Source organism: Aquarana catesbeiana, linkage group LG06, assembly GCF_042186555.1.
Source record: "Aquarana catesbeiana isolate 2022-GZ linkage group LG06, ASM4218655v1, whole genome shotgun sequence".
Classification (NCBI taxonomy): domain Eukaryota; kingdom Metazoa; phylum Chordata; class Amphibia; order Anura; family Ranidae; genus Aquarana; species Aquarana catesbeiana.
Window position 1 is genome coordinate 57478328 of NC_133329.1, and position 22458 is coordinate 57500785.

A 22458-nucleotide genomic window follows, 5' to 3' on the forward strand; every position below is an offset into this window, starting at 1 on the left:
AGTTTTTTTTTTTTTTGTTTTTTTTTTTTTTTTTTGTGGAATGTTCATTCGATTTTCTAAACTTTTTCAGACTTTCCATATGAAAAAATGTCTGAATGGCCAGCTTTAGTCAATTGAAATCCAATCATGAAATATTATGTAGGGATTGTTCACACCACACAGCGTGCGTTATTGTGAGCGTAATGCGCCTGCTCTGATGTGTTGTGTTGTGCGCGTGTGCGCGTGTGTGTGTGTGTGTGTGCGTGTGTTCGTTCGTTCGTTTTTTGTTTTTTGTTTTTTATTAAAACAAAATTTTATATATATAAATTTGTGTGCTACAAAAAAAAAAAATGTCTACGTGTGTGGGGTTTTGTGTGTGGTGTGTGTGTGTTTTTTTTTTTTTTTTTTTTTTTTTTTTTTTTTTTTTTTTTTTTTTTCAATGCTGCTGACCTCCTTTCAGCTACTTCCTGTTTACATGCAGTGGCTGCACATCATGGCTTTGGACCGGCTTCCTAAAAGCACCAGTAGTGGACCATGCCCGAGCAACGTGTGCCCAGAGTCCCATAGCCGCTTGTAGTGTTTACAGTGGATGCATGTGACCGCGTGTAGGTTTTTTTTCCAGCGGGCGGGAATGTGGGGAACGCAGTAGGCACCTCCAGCACTGAATGTATGTAAAGGCAAGGTGTTCTGGAGGGTCTATTTTTGCGAAGAAATTTTTGCTGGGGAGTTCTTCTGTTGCTCATGGGGGGGATCTATTGTTGCTGTGGTTGGTCTTATATGTTTTTTTTTTTTTTTTTGTTTTTTTAAACGCGGCAAAACAGACGTTTTAAACGTGGGTTACTATCTGTCAAGTTAAATCGTTCAGGAGAGGTTGTAGAAACGTCCCTTGTACATGAAGCCTTATGCCCCGTACACACGACAGGATTTTCCGACAAAAAATGTGCAACGGGAGCTTGTTGTCGGAAATTCCGACCGTGTGTAGGCTCCATCGGAATTTCCGTCACGTAAAATTTGAGAGCTGGTTCTAAAATTTTCCGACAACAAAATCCATTGTTGTAAATTCCGATCATGTGTACACAATTCCGACGCACAAAATTCCACGCATGCTCGGAATCGAGCAGAATAGCTGCACTGGCTATTGAACTTCATTTTTCTCGGCTCGTCGTACGTGTTGTACGTCACCGCGTTCTTGACGTTCGGAATTTCCGACAAAATTTGTGTGATCGTGTGTGTGCAAGACAAGTTTGAGCCAACATCCGTCGGGGAAAAAAAACATGGATTTTGTTTTTGGAAAATCCTATCATGTGTATGCGGCATAATTGTTGCTGGTGTGGATCTGTTGTCTATTTTAGTGCCCTTCTTGTTATCATTCTCAAATTCCATACAAAGTATTTAGTACCACAAAATGACACTTGGTTCTGTATGCTCTAAAAGGGGTGGTACTGGGAGGTGGGACCAAGGAACGTTGCTCAGGGGTGGGTAGGGGGCGGAGTCAAGGGGTGACTCGGAAAGGGAGGAGTTCCTGCACCTATTCTCTGAGGGGGAAAAAAAAGCCCTGACAGGGTGACAACACAGAAGCATAATTGGGAGATAGTTGTCACCCTATAACAAAAAAAAATCTGAATTAACCACTTCGCGCCCGTGCTATAGCCGAAAGACGGCTACAGCGCAGGGGGTTAATTGACGACCTCCTATTTACATTCCCCCTGCGCGTGGCGGGGGAAGTCTGTGTTGGCCCTGTCCCTTGGATACAGCCAATCACAGATCGTGCTAAATGGCCAATCACAGCGGCCATAGCACTCAGTCGGAGTGTCCAATGAGAGATGATCTCATATGTAAACATATGAGATCATCTCTCATCGCCGTCTCTCCCTCCTCACACAGAGACAGCGTGTGAGGAGGGAGAGCTTCCGTGATGCAGCAGGAGTGAAAAAAAAATCAGGTACACTAACACAACACAGTGCCACCTGCCCCCAGTGTCACGTGTCCTCAGTGCCATCTGTCATCAGTGCCACCTGTCAGTGTCACGTGCCATCTGTTATCAGTGCCATCTGGCATCACTATGTATTGGTGCCACGTGTCGTCAGTGCCACGTGTCAGTGTCATGTGCCATCTGTCATCAGTGCCATGTGTCATCAGTGCAACGTATTAGTGCCATGTGTCATCAGTGCCACATATTAGTGCCACATCAGTGTCACGTGCCATCTGTCATCAGTGTCACGTGTCATTGTCCTGGTGCTCCAGGGCCTTCAAAAGTGAAATAGGTAGTCAACTAGTTAGATGTGTAATTTATGCTCCTAGAACACATGATGGTGCTCCCTGCATGTTGGGCCTCTGTATGTGGCCAGGCTGTGAAAAGGTCCCACACATGTGGTATTGTAATACTCAGGAGGAGTAGCAGAATGTATTTTGGGGTGTCATCTGTGGTATACACATGCCATGTGAGAGAAATAACCTATTACAATGACAATTTTGTGGAAAAGCAAACAAAAAAAACTTAATTTTGCAAATAATTGTGGGAAAAAATGACCACATCAAAAACCTCACCATGCATCTTACTAAATACCTTGGATTGTCTACTTTAAAAAAAAGGGGTCTTTTGGGGGGTATTTGTACTTTCCTGGCTTGTTCGGGTCGCAAGAAATGAGATAGGCCACCAGTACACCGGGTGTGATCAATTTTTTTATGATTTGCACCACAACTTGTAGACTCTCTAACTTTCACAAAGACCAAATAATATCCACTAATTTGGGGTTTTTTTTACCAAAGATATGTAGCAGTATAAATTGTGGCCAAAATTTATGAAGAAAAATTAATCATTTGCAAAATTTTGTCACAGAAACTAAGAAAATGTGTGTTTTTTTGTTTTTTTTTTTTTCAAAATTTTCTGTCTGTTTTTCATTTATAGCGCAAAAAAATAAAAAAATAAAAAAACCCAGAGGTGATCAAATACCACCAAAAGAAAGCTCTATTTGTGGGGGGAAAAAAGGACAAAAATTCATTTGGGTACAGTATTACATGACTGAGTAATTGTCATTCAAAATGTGAGAGCGCTGAAAATTGATTTGGGCAGGAGGGGGGTTTAAGTGCCCAGTTGTCAAGTGGTTAAAAGCTCTTGCATCCTAAGCGTACTGCCATTGTTTACTATGCATTGTTTTGTTTTGTTTTTTTAGTGCCAATCTTAAAACTGAAGTTTAATCTGCTTACATTTTACTTTCCCTGGTTCCTCCTTTTGTCTTTTTCACCAACTTAATGATTGCAGTTTAAAATACAATCTGTGCATTTTCATAATGTACCTTATTTTAGACCCAGTGATGTCATCACTGGATCTCTGTGCTTCTCTATGCCATGCAGGGAGATCACGGTTGGTGGGGGGGAGCAGGGTGCTCTACATACAGTAGCGACTTGAAAACCTCACAGCACCCTGCCTCAATACTCCTTCTTAGGAGCCCTCAGTCCTGATGATGGGCTGGCTCTGGATAGGAGTTCTGCAAATATCACAATGCCTTGACAGGTGGGTGTCAGTCCGGAGGAGTGGGTGATCCTAGGTAAGCTTAATTTGCATGCAGACCGCACTAGGCAACAACCACAAGTGATGCTGAGCTTCCATGATTGAAAGAGGGAAAATCCAATGAATGAAAGGGGACGAGGGACAATCAAGCTGGGGAGAAAAGGGCTAGAAAATGCTGGCCATCCTCAAGTTCAAGCTGCAGAGAGTTTTATCTTCCATTTGAAAACACCTTGATATTTTGACCAACCTGTACCTAAGTGAATCTGCTGTGCAATGCTCTGTATGTTTGCAGCCATTACTAGGTCCGCCATGCCCCGACAGAGGAAACCGGGCCCTGAGCTGACTCTGGATCTAACCCCTTCCTCCCTGCAAATGATGAAGAGGGCTCAGCTGCAACAATACTGCAAGAAGCTGGGCCTGGGAGGAGGTGGAAAGGTGAGATGTCTTCTTGGGGGGGGGGGGGGGGGGGGCCTGTGTTGCATTAGTGGCCTAGAGCAGAACATTGACTCTCTTTCTGTCTGTAGAACACGGACCTCATCCAGAGGCTGAAGGATCACTTAAAACCATCTTCAAACAGCAGCCAAGTAAGTCAAACCCAAATGCACTCCCCCTATACAAGTCTGCCCCAGGCTGAGGCTGTTCGGCACTTTTTGGGGTTCAGCTGTCTGAAGCCTTGCCATATGTAAGGAGGAACCTTCCTATTTTTTAAACATGGTCTCTCATATGTTCAACATTTTGCGTGGTTAGCCCTGGCTGCAAGTCAGTTTGCTTTCAGCGTGCCATAGTGCCTTATTCTGGGACCCTATACGTTTGTGGTGTGACGTTTTGGGGCCCCAATCTATTGCTGTGTCTTTTCTCGAGAGCCCTCCATTTCGGTGTGCCTTGCCCTGGGAGCCCTCAGTATAAATGAACGCTTCAAGAAGCGGTGTCTGTTATGGAATCCTTGACGTGTCCATGTGCCTTGTTCTGGGACCCACCAACTGTTGGTGTGTCTTGTTCTGGGTTCCTTTAAATGTTGGCGATCTCAGTTGATAGGTTACAAAACAAAGACACTTGGAGGTTACCACGACACGTGGAGGATCCCATAACACAGACACACCAACACTTGTGGGGCACACTGACATTTGTTGGGGGGGCCGGGTCCCAGAGCAAGGACACAAGGAACACTTGGCGGGTCCCGAAAAACATACTCTGACACTTGGCGGGTCCCAGAACACAGACATGTATACAAGGGGTTCGCCCTGGGACTTTGAGTGAGGTGAATATGGTTAGTCAAAAAACATAGAAGTAAAATAATGTAGATTTATTACAATTGTTGTGCATCTGAAACACAACAGCAAGAACACAGACAATCCAACATTTGGAGGAACCCAATTAAGGCATACCAACACTCTGAGACTTCCAGAACAGAAACTTGGAGACTTCCAGAACACTGACACACTAAGTGCCCGTATGTCTGTTCTGGTATGCCTTATTCAGGGTTCCTCTAAATGTTGGCTTGCCTGCATTACAGGAACCGCCAAGTGTCGGCTTGTCTGTTTATAGGACCCTCCATATGTTGGTGTCTCTTCGGAGACCTTCCAAGTATTCTGTCTTATTCTGGGACCTTTAAAGTGTTGGCATGTCCTCATCCTCCTGGGACCCTCCAAATCACAGCAACAATCCAAGTGGGCCCTTATCCACAAATGGCCACCTTAGGATTATGTCACCTACTTAGGTGTGCCTTTGATGCAGTGTTCTCCTCTTTGTTGGTGCCACTTGGTCAGGTATGCTATACTCACCTTTTTCCTGTATGGAAATTCCCCAGGGGCCTCAGTCACCCCACCTCTCTAAGCCCTGTGCAATGTATCAGTCACTTTGTGTTATGCCACAAAGTATTTATGCCCTCTACCTTAGTACCCTACTATATCCAGATCTAATCCTCTTGCATGGTTTGTTTGTGACGACATGTTTTCTCTGACAGAAGCCTCTTCAGACCCCTCCTCCTCCTCCTCCTCCACCGCAGAATGAAAGCCACCTGGAGGTGCCAGGTAAGACCCTTTTGAAACCCCCTTTTGCCCCTACATACAGAAAATTAAACCCACCAGTAGAGGTGTTATTGCCCTGCTCCGTTTCTTAAAGGAGACCTGTCCAAAAACAGTCTTCAATGCCAAGTTCTCCTTCCATACCTCCTTTTTATATCCAATCTGTTAAAAAAAAAAAAAAAAAAAAAAAAAAGAAGCACTTTTGACAGTTACATGGGCCTATAATCCCCATGGCTAGAATGTTGTGGCCCAGTGTATGCCCTGTAGGCATTAGTATATACTAGAACACCTGCTCTTCTAGATTGGTCTATTCAGCAGCCAAACAGAAATTTGGGGCCGATCCAGGCTCTGTCTCAGCTTTGACAACATCCATGTAAAGAAATTTACGAAACTTCTTCTTTTGTTCCAAATTGACACAGGGCACAGGTTGGTTATTTCTCTATGCATTTTGTCATAGAGGAATTGCATCAGTGCCTTGTGCTAGTTTGGAATAAAATAAGTTCTTAGTGACCATAGTATGCAATCTTCCCTTTTTTACTTTGAATCTGTAAGCATCGGGTCCAAAATGGAAAGGACCCAAATATGAGGCATGTATCAAATATTGGCCCCAGGCTGTGCTTTCTGATGCTACAAGATATTCGGTATTTATAATGCCTGCTTCTCTGGTCAGAGTACAGCAGACCTTGATGTCCTGGTATTTTGCGGCAATATATTGTATGTGCATTTTAAAGCAGCCCATTAAAATGAATGGGCTGGCAATGCCCCAAAATGTCAAAAAAAGGACATGCACATTTTTGGTAACACTTTGCACCACCATGTGTGTTGGTGTGTTACTATCTTGTGGTGCACTGCAGCATGTGCATTGGAGCGGTGTTGCCCTAGTGCAGTGGTCTCCAAACTGTGCCCCGGGTGGGGGGGGCCTGGATGCAACCTTTTGCTTTCCTTAATCTGGCCCTTGGGGCAGTGTTCCTCACTGATACAAGACACTATTCCTCCCACTGACACCGACATCCGTCCCCCCTAAAGTCTGAAGGACAGTGAACTGGCCCCTTTTTTTTTTTTTTTTTTTTTTTTTCTAGAAAGCTTAGAGACCCCTGCCCTAGGGCATTGAGGTGCTGTTTAAAGTGAATGGCACCACAACACACACATTCCTAATATACAGTGACTTGAAAAAGTATTCATACCCCTTCAAATTAGCAACTATTAGCCATGCACTCCACAAATCTGGACTTTATGGAAGAGTGGCAAGAAGAAAGCCATTGTTGAAAGAAAGCCATAAGAGGTCCCATATGGGAGAAGCCATGTGGGGAACACAGCAAACATGTGGAAGAAGGTGCTCTGGTCAGATGAGACCAAAATTGATCTTTTCGGCCTAAAAACAAAACTCTGTGTGGCAGAAAACTAACACTGCACATCACCCTGAACACACCATCCCCACCATGAAACATGCTGGTGGCAGCATCATGTAGTGGGGATGCTTTTCTTTAACAGGGACAGGGAAGCTGTCAGAGTTGATGAGAAGATGGATGGAGCCAAATACAGGACAACCTTAGAGTCTGCAAAAGACTTGAGACTGGGATGATGGTTCACCTTCCAACAGGACAACAACCCTAAATATACAGCCAGAGCTACAATGGAATTTTTAGATCAAAGCATATTTATGTGTTAGAATGGCCCAGTCAAAGTCCAGACCTAAATCCAATCCAGACGCTCTTCATCCAATCTGACAGAGCTTGAGCTATTTTGCAAAGAATGGGAAAAAAATGTCACTCTCTAGGTGTGCAAAGCTGGTAGAGACATCCCCAAAAAGACTTGCAGCTGTAATTGCAGTGAAAGGTGGTTCTACAAAGTATTGACTCAGGGGGGCGCCATACAAATGTACCCCACACTTTTCACATATTTATTTGTAAAAAAAAAAAAATTTAAACCATTTATCATTTTCCTTCCACTTCACAATTATGTGCCACTTTGTGTTGGTCTATCACATAAAATCCCAACAAAATACCATTACGTTTTTGGTTGTAACATGACAAAATGTGGAAAATTTCTAGGGGTATGAATACTTTTTTAAGGCACCGTGTGTTGTAGTAATGCACCCGTTACTACAGGGCATTGCAGTGGAAGAGTGTTTTGGCCCTTAGAGTTGTGAACTGCAGTTATAACCAACACAGTCCTCTGGTATGTAATATATTTCCTATGACTTGCTGAACATTAGGTGTAGACAAATGACCACCTATTTATTTATTTTTTTTAATTTTTTTTTTTCAGGAGGGCGAGGTTGGTGTGTGGTCCATGGACAGCAGTTGACCATTGACCATTGGTTCCCCCTAACTCTGCGCTGTGGCCGGGTCTGCCTTATGAGCCATGGCTCTTATATCCCTCTGCGCCTGGCTCCTTCCTCCGTCCCCACTCCACCTGGGCTACAGGACAACCTTGTCTGTAGTGACTGCATGGAGAGGTCAGTGCTACTATCCAGATTCTACAAACAAAACTACCCAGGCAATACACTATTGTTTGGACTAAATTGTTTTTTTATTTACAATAGTGACATTTTTGATTTTCCTTAACTGAAATAAATATCATGTCTTCATTTTTTGGTTTAGAAATCAGGAGAAGGACTCCCGAGCCCAGCAAAAGTCGATTTTGGAAGGTATGCATCATAGTTTTTTGCATAGGCGTGCGCTGGATGTGCCTGGGCACACACACTAATGACCCCATGCGCACTTGCATTATCGCTCTGTGTGCCAGCGGGAAGATGGGAAAGATCACCCTCTTACTGGCTCTGCCATAAGAGAAGGACTTGCGCACTTCTTTCAATGTCCCGGGGCTAGAGAGTGTGTGTGTGTGTATATATGTATGTGTGTGTGTATATATAATAACTCATATACGCACGCCCTACTAATGCAATAGGCTGCACACACCTATGGCTGTTGTTTTCGAAGATAATATAAGGGGTTGGCAAATTATTTTAGAATTCAGGAACAAGTCCGTTCAGCTAGAGGTCAGCATGTTCTATGATTCTAAAAGCATCCACTCCTGTCCAAAGTGAAGGGAGGCATTCCACAGCTGTCTCTTCTCGTTGGTGTGGTGATAATGACTACACTTCCCAGTCCTAGATTTGTATTACAGTAGACTACAGTCTCGGGTCAGGCAAGATATGTCAGGATCGGAGTACTCTCAGCAGACAAGGGGGCAGTGAGGTGACCTGGGAGGTGTTGACTGCCCTGTCTCATGGTTGTCACCCAATGGCTGGATGTTGATCCATACAAGCCTTTCAGCCTGGGACTACTTGTAAAATCATGCCTAGGAGCCAAACATTCCAATAACCGGTTAATGGCGGCATAGTAGGGGCTGCCTCTGGGATCACAAGGCTTGTATCTGTTGGTACAAAAGTGGTGGCCCTTTGGGGGTAAAAAAAAAAAAAAAAAAAAAACAGTTAAGGGTAGGTAACTATATCCAAACAAGGGGTTAGGCTTGCATCACTGGGGGCTACAGGAAAATTGGGGTTACAGGGTGGGTACGACTTGGGGTTTCAGGATGCTTTAATAAGGAGGGTTAGTGTTGGGGTGGCAGGCAGAGTTGGGGTTACAGGGAAGGCTAAGGTTAGAGCGGGTAAGACTTAGGGTTTCAGGGAAGGTCGGTTGTGGAAGAATAATTCCTATAGTATTTTGTTATATGGGGAGGGTTTGCAGTGGGGTTACAGGGAGGGTAAAACTTGGGTTTTTAGGGCAGGTTAGTCTTTGAAGGAGGGGTTAGTATTGGGGTTACAGGGGGCTTAGTGTAGGGGGTTACAGGGACAGTCATTCTTATGGTTTTAGTTATATTGGGAGGGTTGGTTTTGAGGTTACAGGGGGGCTTAGTGTTGGAGTTACAAGGCAGGTTAGTGTTGGGGTTACACTGAGGGTCTAGGCTACAAAAAAGGTTAGACTGAGGGTTAGGGTTACAGGGAAACAATTTTATAGTTTGTCATACAGAGAGGGACATGGTGTTGGGGTTACAGAGAGGGATTTAGTGTTGGGATAACAGGGTTGGTAACAGATGGGGTTACAGGGAAAATAAGAGGTGGGGGGGGGGGGGGGTGTGATGATGGTTGGGCTTGGGTTAGTCATGGGATTACAGGGAGAGTTAGGTTTGCAGGGAAAGTAATTCTTATAGGTTTAGTTATATAGGGAGGGTTGGTTTTGGGGTTACAAGGAAGGTTAGTATTGGGGTTACAGGGGGAGTTGATGTCAAGGTTACAGGGAGGGTAAAAGTTAGGGTTTCGGGGGGGGGGGAGGGGGGTTGTTGTGCTTATAGGAAGAGATAGTGTTGGGGTTGCAGGAAGGCTAGGAGCTGAGGGTTCAAGAAGGGTTAATGTTACAGGGAAGGAAGAGTTGGAGTTACACAAGGGGTTAATGTCACAGGGATGGTTAGGGTTACAGGGAGGAGAAGTTTGAGTTGCAGAGCAGAATCCTATGTAAATGGTCCATCAGACGGATGTCCATGTCTAGGGCAATGGAGGAAAATTGCCCTGGAGGATTTTGGACCATCCAGTAATTAGAAGGTCTAATTAAACAAATTATTGAAATAATTGTTTGATCTGCAGATGGATCGTGTCCGAACACAGGCCCTGGGAAGTCTACCTCTGTGGGGTAAGATATACAAATGAATAGAAATGTATTTTACAAACATCAGAGTCCCTGCACCTTCAGTCATGTGACTTTTCTGCCTGCAGCACATCTCGCCATCGTCATAAGTCTGGAAAATTCCAGCCACAAGAAGACCCAGAGTATGCTAAAAAGGTAAAATTGCCAAAATACATGTACCTATAAAATAATCCAAAAATTTGTGTTTTTTTTTTTTGTTGTTTTTTTGTTTTTTTTTATGTGAAACCTGCTGTAAAGCTGACTGCCTTGTAAAGTTGCCAGTGGACTGTTGGTTTATAGGCTCCAATACTATAAGTTAAAGCTAAACTCCAGATTAACAAACTGATAAAGTACAAATCCTGTGTTGGGTAAAACCATAGGCAACCCCAGGCAACAATGAACCTCCCTTCAGCAAAAAAATACCAAGCCAGCAACAATAGACCCCCATGAGCAGCAACAGATCTTCCAGCAGCCAGCAAAAATAGACCATTAACAGGAGACCTACCCATCAACAATAGACCACCCACATGCAGAGATCCCCAGGATCATTAGACCCTCTAGAACTCCTTGCCATAAAATACATTCAGCTCTGGAGGTGCCGGAACGGTGTTCCTCCACATTCCCACAAAAAGGCGTGTGTGTATATTTTATCCGACCAGTAAATGGGAAAAGCAGCAGACTAATTGGCTGATTTGTCACTATGCTCTCTCCTATCAGCATGGTTCGTGTTAACAAAATGAGCCTTGCCTGGTTGGTTCTGAGTTCTGCTGTAAGAGACAGGTCAGATTTAAGTACTTGCATCGCTTGAATTTAAAAAAAAAAAAAAAAAAAACAAAAAAAAAAAAACAAAAAAAAAAACCAAACCGTTAACAACATAACTAGTAAGGCACAGCTCTCGCTACAATACTGACCTTGTGTTCAGTGCTGCCCCCTGCAGATATTCCACTCCCTCGTCTGTCATCTTCTGGGTTCAGGTGAGGCTGTGCATTCAGCCTCTCATGCATATAGGAAAAGTCCACCTTGTGCACGTTCTCCTCACCTCAGCAATTGTGGGTGCACAGCTATGGGTGGCAGCACAAGTAGATACTCCTTTGACCAAAGCCTGTCATAGACCGGCCCCCTGGGAGTGCATCATGTGATACAGGCTGTCATGATCCCGCCTCCTGGGACTGTGTTTTCACATCAGCCTGGGCTCTTACAGTAGGATACTGCAGGGGGTAGGTCTGGCGGTGGTTGCCAAGCACAATGATGTACAAGTCACTGGAGAAATGGTTACTGGCAAAAACTCCCACTACTTGATTACATACCACGGATGGTGCGAAGACTAACCCATGTTGGCTTTGATTGGCAGTAAGTTGCTGTGACTGACGCCATGTCTTGTACCTCTTGCAGGTGGATGATCTACTTAACCAAATGGCCACGGGACGCGTCGACTCCCAGAAAGTCTTACAGCCCATCCGTCCAGGCGTTGTCCATTCTCCTATAGCAAAACAGGAATCCAGCCCCGTATTTTATTAATGCCTGAGCAGGGGTGCAAATCGGAGCAAAAAAATCTGCTTTTTATGTAACTGGTGGAGGAAAAAGAAAAAAAAGAAAAGAAAATCCAAGAATATGTACTTCCAATGATCTCCACGCACGCAATTCCCCCATTTCTCACTGTGAATGCCATAGAACGCTCGCACAAACCAGAGCCGTTTTGCATTTTTTTTTAATATTTCTACATATAGTGGCAAATAAAAGACTTCCTTTTTTTTTTAAATGGTTCTTCGTCTACAATTTTTAAGACTATTCTGAACACCTGAGCCGACTCAATAAATATGCCATAGTAACCAATCTGAGTATATGTTACTGAAGATAGATTATCTCAAGGAGGATTCTGATTGGTTGCTGTGGGTAATTTGCATTTCTCTTTACACCGTTTGAGAAGGTCCATGCATCTCGATTTTAAAGTATATGTAATGGTCAAAAATGTTGTGGTTTTTTTTTTTAATTTTATTTTTTTTTTATGGGTAGCATCCATCTAAATCCCATTGGAGACTATTACCTTCACTTCCTGACCCATAAATACAACAGGAATTGAGAGGAAATTGCTTCAAAATTAGGAGACCAGAACAACCGTCCCAATAAATTTCCCCTTCTATTTCTGTTCTAGTGATTTCAAAGTGTTGGATTTACCCCCATTTGCAGTGCTGACATGGGTAAATCTGTGTGCTGCCACACTCCCTGTGTTGGTATTGTCTAGCTGGGACCTCGCAAGCCGAACAAATTCCAGATCTAGCAATGTGAGATCCAATGCACACCCTTTCATACATGGCAAGAATCCACTCAGGTCAAGTATGGCTAACAAGTTTCAAGGGCAGTCCCCACTTCATCAGAGCCCCTGATGAAGAGGGGACTCCCCTTGAAACGAGTCAGCCATGCTTAAATGGGAATAAAACACTGTTCAAGTAAGTGTGTGCATTGGATCTCACGTTACTAGATCTGGAATTGGCTAATGAGCTTTTGCACATTGCTGTTTGAGCGTATAGCACCTGTCTACTTTTATTAATAAATGGTCTGCAATGGTAATCCACTAAGCTGGTGGGCTCTTTGTTTCTTAGTACATGTGATATCAGGGCTGCCCCAGCCTTAAGAGGGCAGCAAAGCTTAGTGGTGTAACGCGTCTCTGGAGTGGAGCAGTGAAGGTCCATCAGTCTCCGAACACCACAACAGAAAGCAGGAGGCTTTTTTTGTTTTTTTTTTTTGTTTTACAGTCTAGCTGGGGCCTCGCAAGCCATAAAAGGCCCCTCAGAATGCAAGCAGCCCATGGGCTACCAGTTGGATAGGCCTGGTAAAACTGGTACTAGAGGCTAAGTTGGACTTCAGTGGAACTGAGTCTGGGAATCCCTTCCTTACCGGCTTTATTAAAGAGTAACCAAAGAGCAACCGATCTACCGCAGGTCAACCAGTACAAAATGGATTCTGTTTGGCTGAATGGGTTACTACACTTAAAGTAGATATAAACTGTAACTGGATAACATTTAGTGTCTTCTCCAGCCATTTTGAGCCTCTTCCTATCTACATGCTTTGACTTCAGTACTGGCTGCACATGATTGCTCTGGACCAGTTTCCTGATTGTGACAATGTTGGCCCATGTCTGAGCAACGTGTATCGGTACAGTCCCTTGTAATCTCCAACAGGGAGATATGTGGAAGGGTGATGTAGGGAGCACGGCTGGGAGACACCCCATAACAGAAACATACTTTAGATGCCAACTGTCCCGGTTATGCTGGGACAGTCCCGCATCGCAGACCTCAGTTCCAGTGACACTGTCTTGAGATCACAGCATCACCCGTATTTGAGTTACTGAGCATGTGCAGTAACTCAAAAGTATTAAAGCAGAACCAAAATCTGCAAAACTTGCCTCTCCTATGACGGCCTAAGGTTCCTCGCCGGAATCTTCTACTGTGCATTAATATTTAGCAGTCCTCATTGGCCAGTGCAAGATGATGTCACTTCTGTGCATACACAGGAGTTCCCTGATGTCAACACACAGAATCTGTGTACATTCTAAAGAATACTGCAAGCAGGCATGTAGGTTTTATTTTATTGCAGAAGAGACATTGCTTTCCTATCCTGAAAGTGTCTGCTTTCTTGCAGTTCCTACATATATATAGCCGTGGGATGTTTCTTGCAAATGGGCAGGGGTAACAGTTGTCAGGGAAATGGGGCTTAATGTGTTAAGTATGCAGGAAGTGATTGCAACAAGGACCATCGTGGCAGGATCACCAGGGATTCATTTAATGTGAAACTTCACCCTCTCAATCAACATGGACAATTTTAATCCTTATGCTAATAGCATTGGTAAATAAGAAAGTATATCATATTTAGCATTGGCATTATCATATTTATCATTGGTAAATAAGAAAGGTATATCATATTTTACTTTTTTTTTTTAAACTTTTTATTTTACATTTCTTCAGTTACTTCCTGGTGTCCAGGCCTAAGCAAATGATGTCATGCATCCCAGGAGTCTTCAGTAGGGGAAGGGGGGGGTTTGCCTTAGCAAAGGGCACATGGATTTCAGGATGTAAAAGCTCCCATCTGCCTTTAATAAAGATGGCCACAGCCAGAAATGCTAGGGGGGTGTTTTTCTAAGTGATTTCTCAGCAAAATAAAGCATGGAGACTTGGATGGATGGGGGAGTTTGCTTTAAATATTATAAGTTAATTAAATTGTGAGCTAACTCACTACACCTTCTCCACACCCCTAGTACCCGCTGTACTTGCCTCCTTCCCTGTCTATCTATTGCTACCCATGCAGCTGGTGTAGTGGACCCAGCATCTGAACATTTCAGTACACAGCCCGGAGGTATCGTGGTGGTGAGTGGGCATTGGTTAGTCCCAGAACATGACTGACCTGACCAATGAAAATCACTCTGGGGTGTCACGAAAGAAGGAAGGTCACTGGGGAGCACAGATTGCTAATGCCCAGACTAGTACATCCGCTAGCATGGGCAGTGAAGGTAATCGATAAAATGCAGCAGGGACCAAGGGTGTTACGAGTTAATTCACCTTTTCAACTTTTGTGAAAAGGTGAACTAACCCTTTAAAAAAATGTTAATTCTTGGGATATGCACTTTTGAGTATGGCTAATTGTTTTAATACTGGCTGTGTTCCAATCTGGGTACCAGCATTCTGGCCTGGTCATAGTGATACATGGAAGTGCGGACATCTTATGCTTTACTTTTTAAATTGAAGTCGCATTGAAAAGGGAGACCAAGGGGTTGATTTACTAAAGGGCAATCCACTCTGCACTACAAGTGCACTTGTAAGTGTAGTCGCTGTAGATCTGAGGGGAAACTCTGAAATTAGGGGAAGCTCTACTGATTTTATCATCCAATCATGTGCAAGTAAAAATGCTGTTTTTTTTTTTTTTTTTTTTTTAATTTTCCTTGCATGCCCCCCTCAGATCTACGGCGACTGCACTTTCAAGTGCACTTGTAGTGCAAAGTGGATTTGCCTTTTGTAAATAACCCCCGTGTTTTACAAAGCGCTCTTTTATTGCCTGAAAATAAAGCAAGTTCAAGAAGAAAAGGTGATTAAGACAGATGCAGGAGATTTAAACATGCCCATTTTTCACCTTAGCGTGGTTTTGTTGGCCTGTTCTAATCTCCTGGATAAAGTTGAATCAACCAATAAAGGTGAAATGCACTCCTATCTGTGTCTGCTCCATGCTGGGGCTATTGGGCACTTTTTGGGGTTCAGATATGTATGTGTAATTTTCTATATAATATATATATATATATATATATATATATATATATATATATATATATATATATATATATATATATATATATATATATATATATATATAATATTCTCGGTCTCTCGTGTTTAATATTTGCATGGTTGGCCCTGGCTGCAAGTCAGTTTGCTCAACTTCCAGGGTGGCCTGGAAGCCTTGTTCTGGGTCCCTCCAACTATTGCTGTGTCTTGTTTTGGGACCCTCCAACTATTGCTGTGTCTTGTTTTGGGCCCCTCCAACTATTGCTGTGTCTTGTTTTGGGCCCCCCCAACTATTGCTGTGTCTTGTTTTGGGCCCCCCCAACTATTGCTGTGTCTTGTTTTGGGCCCCCCCAACTATTGCTGTGTCTTGTTTTGGGGCCCCTCCAACTATTGCTGTGTCTTGTTTTGGGCCCCTCCAACTATTGCTGTGTCTTTGTTCTGGGGACCTTTAAGTGTTGGTGCATCTTGTTCTGGAATCCTCCATGTATGGTATGCCTTGTTCTGACAACCGTTAAGTGTTGGTGTGTCTATGTACTGGAACCCTTCAAGTATTGGTGTGTCTGTGATCCTGGAAGTGTCCATTTGCCTTGTTTTGAGACTCTCTTAATGTTGGTTTGTCTGCATTCTGGCATCTGCCAAGTGTCAGTGTGTTTTTGTTATGAGACCCTCCAAGTGTTGGTGTGTCTTTTTCCTGAGACCCTACAATTGTCAATTTGCCCTTGTTAAGGGTCCCTACAAGTGTTTGGTGTGCCTCAACGTGTCAATGTCTTTTTCTGGAACTGTTGGCGTGTCTTGTCAGGAGTTCCTCTAAATGTCGGTTTGCCTGTGTTCTGGATGGGACCCACGAAGTGTTTGGTGTTTTTGTTTTGTTCTAAAAATCTTCAAGTCTTGGAATGTCCATGTTCTGGGACCCACTAAGTGTCCACTATTGTACCTCCAAGAGTCACTGTATCTTTGTTCTTGAACCCTCCAAGTGTTGATGTGTCTGTTTATGGGACCCACCAAATGTTTGTGTATTCTGAGACCCTCCAAGTGGTATGTCTTATTCTTAGACCCTTAAAGTGTTGGCATATCCCTGTCACCCGGGGACCCTCCAAATCACAGCAACAATCAAAGAGTGACCATAATCCACAAATGGCCACCTTAGAATTATACCACCTACTTAGGTGTGCCCTTGACTGGTGCAGTGTTCTCCACTTTGCTTACAAGACCAAGGTGAGTACAGCATACCTGATTAAATGGCACCAACAAATTCCCCAGAGACCTCCAGTAACTCCACCTTTCTAAGCCCTGTATAGTGTATCAGTCACTTTGTTTATGTGCCACAAAGTATATATATATGCCCTCTACCTAAATGTGCTCTGTTCTGATCCACTATACCCTACTATCTCCAGATCTTGCATGGTTTATGTGTGATGACATGTATTTTTTTTTTTTTTCTCTGACAGAAGACTCCACAACCCCCCTCCTCCTCTACCGCAGAATGATAAAAGTCTGGAGCCGCCAGGTAAGACTTTTTGAGACCCCCCTCCCCTTCTGCACTGTCCCTGCATACAGAAAATTTTACCCACTGATAGAGGTGTTGCTCTGGGAACAGAGTTTCTCAAAGGGGACCTGTCAGAAAATAAGTCTTCATTTCAACTCTACAATACATTCATTTTCCTTTGACACGTTGGTTCCTTTTTAAAAAATTATTTTTCCACAGTTTCTTAGGTCAACTCAATTTTACCAAAGCAAGGCATCTTGGGACATGTAGTCCATATGGGAAAGATTCGTCCTCTAGCTGTATTGTGTGAAAATACTATTACCAGAGGGCTGATGGAGAAGAGCCGACCGCTGGGAGAGACTTGGGACCGTCATGGATCAGTGTGCAGAGAATCTGTTACTGGGTGAGCTGCAGCAGTTTGCGGCCTACTTCAACAGATCTACTCAGCGGATATCTGGAAGAACACCTGCGGACATGCCCGCATCCAATTCGCAATAGCAGGAGATTTTGACCAGCTCTCTATGGAGCCGGTTCACATATCTCCACAGCAAGTCCGGTGCGTTTTGCAGAAAAATGCTGTGCGGCTTTTGGTCCATTTCAGTTCCGAATTCAGCCCAAATTTCGGGGCGGAAAATGGACCTGAATGGTAAACCAGCATGCTTCTGACCCCCTGCTGTGAGACAGATTTGGGGATGTGTGAACCCAGCCTTAGGAAATCGTGTCGTTAAAACTATCAAAGCTACATTCACCAAGAACTCTCTGTAAGAGCAGGTTGAACATATAGATAGATAGATAGATAGATAGATACTTATGGAAACAATAAGTCAGGATTGCTGCACAAGAAATTTATTTCTGTAAAAAATTACATGAATATCAGACATCGAAGCGATACCAGATGCAGCTGGCTGCGATGTTTCAGGCTTTGACAGATCACGCCCTTTCTCCCAATCGTATGTCTGCAACTGGTTACATACATCACATGGTGTATATATATATATACACACACACAAGTTCCTTAATTATATTTAATTAAGCTGGAATTAATTAACCTACATCTAGTAACAGGTTTTTTAACTAAATCATTTCTCCTCATTTCACGTGGTTGGAACAATCAAATGTCAACAGGTATTATTGCCTCTTCACCAAAAAAAGGAAAAAGAAAAAAACAAAAAGGGAAGAGGAAAAAAGGGAAAAAAAACAACAAAAATTTTTCCATAAAAGACGTTTTTCCTGGAAAAAGTTTTCTCTTCACAGTATCTATAAAAAAAACCAGCAAAATAATAATAAGATGTAACAATGAACACGGAGTATCACCTTTTCACAATAATATGTAGATAAATTATTATTTTGAAAAGGTGATACTCCGTGTTCATTGTTACATCTTATTATTATTATTTTGCTGTTTTTTATAGATACTGTGAAGAGAGAACTTTTTCCAGGAAGAACGTCTTTTTTTTTTTTTTTTTTTTTATGCAAAAAGTTTTTTGTTGGGTTTTTTTTTTGCCTTTTTTTTTTTTGCCCTTTTTTTGCCTTTTTTTTTTTTTTCTTTTTCTTTTTTCTTTTTTCTTTTTCCTTTTTTTGGTGAAGAGGCAATGATACCTGTTGACATTTCATTGTTCCAACCACGTGAAATGAGGAGAAATTATTTAGTTAAAAAACCTTTTCAAAATAATAATTTATCTACATATTATTGTGAAAAGGTGATACTCCGTGTTCATTGTTACATCTTATTATTTATTATTATTATTATTTTGCTGGTTTTTTTTTTTTTCTATAGATACTGTGAAGAGAAAACTTTTTCCTGGAAGAACGTCTTTTATGGAAAAAGTTTTTTGTTGTTTTTTTTTTTTGCCTTTTTTCTCTTCCCTTTTTGTTTTTTTCTTTTTCCTTTTTTTGGTGACGAGGCAATAATACCTGTTGACATTTGATTGTTCCAACCACGTGAAATGAGGAGAAATGATTTAGTTAAAAAACCTGTTACTAGATGTAGGATGATTAATTCCAGTTTAATTAAATATAATTAAGGAACTTGTGTGTGTATATATACCATGTGATGTATGTAACCAGTTGCAGACATACGATTGTGAGAAAGGGCGTTATCTGTCAAAGCCCGAAACGTCACAGCCAGCTGCATCTGGTATCGCTTCGATGTCTTTGATATTCATGTAATTTTTTACAGAAATAAATTTCTTGTGCAGCAATCCTGACTTATCGTTTCTACATATCGGTCCGTGGGAGGGACCAGGTTATTAGCACAGCCAAGATCGTTTAGTGCACCTCACCCTGCATATGGTTATAATATATATATATATATATATAATTTTTTTTATTATATATAATTTGTTTGGGATAAGAAATATAGTTTTAACTGTAGTGATTTGCTACCAATAATACCCTTTATAATAGTGTTTTGGAGTTAAATTCAGGTTTGTTCTTTTGTCTTTCTCCATTTATCCTATTGAGTCAACTATTCCTGAATTAACTAAGTTTGGTGTATTTTATTACTGCTGGTGTTATCTAAACAAAAAATGTTTTGAACCCAGGGTGTCGGAGGTGACAGAGGCCTCATGGGCAGGGCCGGCCCTACCATGGGTCCCAGTTAGGGGTTATCACCTGTCCGGGATTCACCCAGACAGTTCGGGTTTGGAATCGTGTGTCCAGGTTTCAAACTGCCTGAAACCCAGACACATTATTCAGACTGTGCCTGAGAAAAGGAAAGTGGGGGCCGGAAATTTGAAGTCCAGCAGCCTCAGATACATCTGAATGAAAGGTGCTGGCTGCCAAGGGGTGAGTGAGCTCACCATCCTTCTCCCTCCTGCCTCTGAGTGAGAGCACTAAGGTAAATCGGGGTTCTCAGAGCACCCCTTACATCAGAGCTACCCTTTTTACATCGGAGTTCTCAGTGTTCCCCCTTGCATCGGAGTTCTCAGTGTTCCCCCTTGCATCGGAGTTCTCTGTGTTCCCCCTTGCATCGGAGTTCTCAGTGTTCCCCCTTGCATCGGAGTTCTCTGTGTTCCCCCTTGCATCGGAGTTCTCTGTGTTCCCCCTTGCATCGGAGTTCTCTGTGTTCCCCCTTGCATCGGAGTTCTCTGTGTTCCCCCTTGCATCGGAGTTCTCTGTGTTCCCCCTTGCATCGGAGTTCTCTGTGTTCCCCCTTGCATCGGAGTTCTCTGTGTTCCCCCTTGCATCGGAGTTCTCTGTGTTCCCCCTTGCATCGGAGTTCTCTGTGTTCCCCCTTGCATCGGAGTTCTCTGTGTTCCCCCTTGCATCGGAGTTCTCTGTGTTCCCCCTTGCATCGGAGTTCCCAGAGCATCCCTTATGTTGACTCGAAGAAAAGGTGGCAACCCTAGTCCCAGTGGGTCCATGGGACCCGGGCGGCAAGTTGAGAAAGGGAGCAGGGCCGCCGCTACCTACCCAATTCGCGCCAAGTGCAGACAGGAGATGAGTGTGAGAGCGAGTCTCTGCCCATATCATGAAGTCGGGAGGAACTTTCTCACCCTGAGCTGGGTGGGGAGTCTGCAATATATACATTGGCCTCTCTGTATACCACTTAGCCCCTCTGTATACCCACTAGCCTGTCTGTATACTACACTAGCTCTTAACCGAGGTTCACACTTATGTGTTTAGGGCAAAATCTGACTTCCTAATAAATTTAATTTTAGTTTTATTTATCATGATATAGAATAATGGCTGTGGGGGGCCTTTTGGTGGGTATGATTTTTGTTTTTTTTATTTTTTTTTTGGGTTGGGGGCAGCATTTCGTTCTTGGACCCAGGCAGCACAATGTCTTGGGCCAGCCCTTCTCACAGGGTCAGGGAAACCAGAGGGGTATTGGTTTATCTTGCGACCCTCAAGAGGGCATCGCTATGTATGTATGCATCTATTTTATTTATTTCATTTTTGCTCTAACTCTGAAAAAAGCTTAACGTGGCTATTTAGCGTTTTTATCAGTGTTTTTGAACCATAAGCTTTTATGGGAGGATAGTTTTTCCGAAAAAAAAACAGGAAAAAAAAAACTTTAAACGCTGAAAAACGCACTCTACAGCTAACGTTACTGTCTTTTTTTTTTTTTTTTTTTTATAACGTCCAGTGTGCATGAGGTCTTAATGTGCGTTACATTAAGGCAAGCTATGAATGGCACTGGAACTCTCACTCCTAATGTATATTGTGGTAATGTGTATGTTATTACAATGCACTGCAGTGGAAGAGTGTCAAGCTTTAGGCCTCATGCACACTGGACGTTTTAAAAAATCCAGTAACATTGGCTATAGAAAGCTGTAGCTGTAGTTCCTTTTTTTGTTTTTTTTTTTCAGCATTTTGTAGTAGTGTGGTTTTATAATGAGCAGGGCCCTTCTATTCCTTCCGTATTGTAATGATACTGTCACCCTTTATATTGTAAAGCGCTGTGCAAACTGTTGGTGCTAAAAAAATCCTGTATAATAAGAATTACTGGTGATTGGGGATGAGCGAACGGTTCGGGCCGAACTTTGGCTGTTCGGACATTCTCCGAAGCAACCAAATTATCAGGGCGTTCGGCCAGCTGAACGACCACAATGCGCTGCGCCGCCACACAGTGCATTGAAAGCCCTGATTGGCTGAGACGATGAAGGCTTCGCCCAATCAGGGCACAGATCGCTGTCATAATTGACTGTATCCAATCATGGCTCATTGCTCTTATTCCCACCCCACACTATAAAAGTATTCCCTCTATAGCGGCCATTTGTAATGTGATAGCAGCGTGGAAAGGGATAGAAAAGGGCTCTGTTCATTGCTATTAGACAGTTGGTGTACTATTCTGATTCTATTGTCGGTGTAGAATATTAGTTTAGTGTGAATCTAGTGATAGGTCAGTGTGAGTGTAGTGCAACCATTCATCTTTACATTAGTGTGAGTGTAGTGACCATTTAATACCGTATATTTCATTGCGTTACTGCAGGTTTAACGCAGTACATTTCTGGGCGTTAATACAATTTTAATGCCGTATATTTCATTGCGTTACTGCAAGTGTAACGCTATATAGTTCTGTGCGTTACTGCATGTTTGATGCAGTATATTGCAGTGTATCCGTGGGGTGTGTGTGTAGTTATTACTCACATTAAAGTGCACCAAACACCACTTTGCATTGATTAAACTGCATCCACGTACACATTTTACACATCTTTATTACATTTTGTTAATAAGCGTGCCCCCATCATGTCTGGGGGGGGGGGGGGACAGCATGGAGAGGCAGACGTTCCCATGACACTGAGGGGGGCCAGCAGTGTATGTGTCCACAGGCAAAGGTGGACGTGGTCAGTCCGCAGGCAGGGCATAATTTCCTCACTTTAGTGATGTTGCCCATGCCATCCAGCCACAGCATGCAGAGAAGGTGGTGGACTGACTTACTAAACTGTCCTCTTTCTCCATCACCCAAGCAGAGACTAGTGCGCAGTCCCTTGCAGCTGCCAGAGTGGCAAAACCTGCCTCCTTGCCCACAGCTATTCCTGCCAAAGCCCCAACATCCGGCATGGAGGAGTCAGCTGAGTTATTTGAACATAGTGTCAGCCACTTGTTCCTTGACGGT

The 22458-nt window shown here is 43.1% G+C and overlaps 1 protein-coding gene across 1 annotated transcript; it reads left to right on the forward strand.

Moving 5' to 3' along the window:
- The first annotated feature begins 3799 nt into the window (after nucleotides 1-3799).
- On the forward strand, nucleotides 3800-12451 carry LOC141147963 (uncharacterized). The gene is made up of 8 exons (XM_073635122.1): nucleotides 3800-3925; nucleotides 4015-4074; nucleotides 5454-5520; nucleotides 7783-7972; nucleotides 8118-8164; nucleotides 9987-10018; nucleotides 10221-10295; nucleotides 11532-12451. The coding sequence occupies exons 1-8, from the start codon at nucleotides 3800-3802 to the stop codon at nucleotides 11655-11657; spliced, it is 723 nt and encodes a 240-aa protein (XP_073491223.1). The 3' UTR covers nucleotides 11658-12451.
- Nucleotides 12452-22458: the final 10007 nt, after the last annotated feature.

What these genes read in the sequence shown, in the direction of transcription:
- LOC141147963 (XM_073635122.1), top strand. Translation starts at nt 3,800, where the DNA reads ATGCCCCGACAGAGGAAACCGGGCCCTGAGCTGACTCTGGATCTAACC. An exon ending in TGTAGTGACTGCATGGAGAG is followed by an intron (nt 7,973 to 8,117) that starts GTCAGTGCTACT and finishes TTTTTGGTTTAG; the next exon opens with AAATCAGGAGAAGGACTCCC. An exon ending in ACCCAGAGTATGCTAAAAAG is followed by an intron (nt 10,296 to 11,531) that starts GTAAAATTGCCA and finishes TACCTCTTGCAG; the next exon opens with GTGGATGATCTACTTAACCA.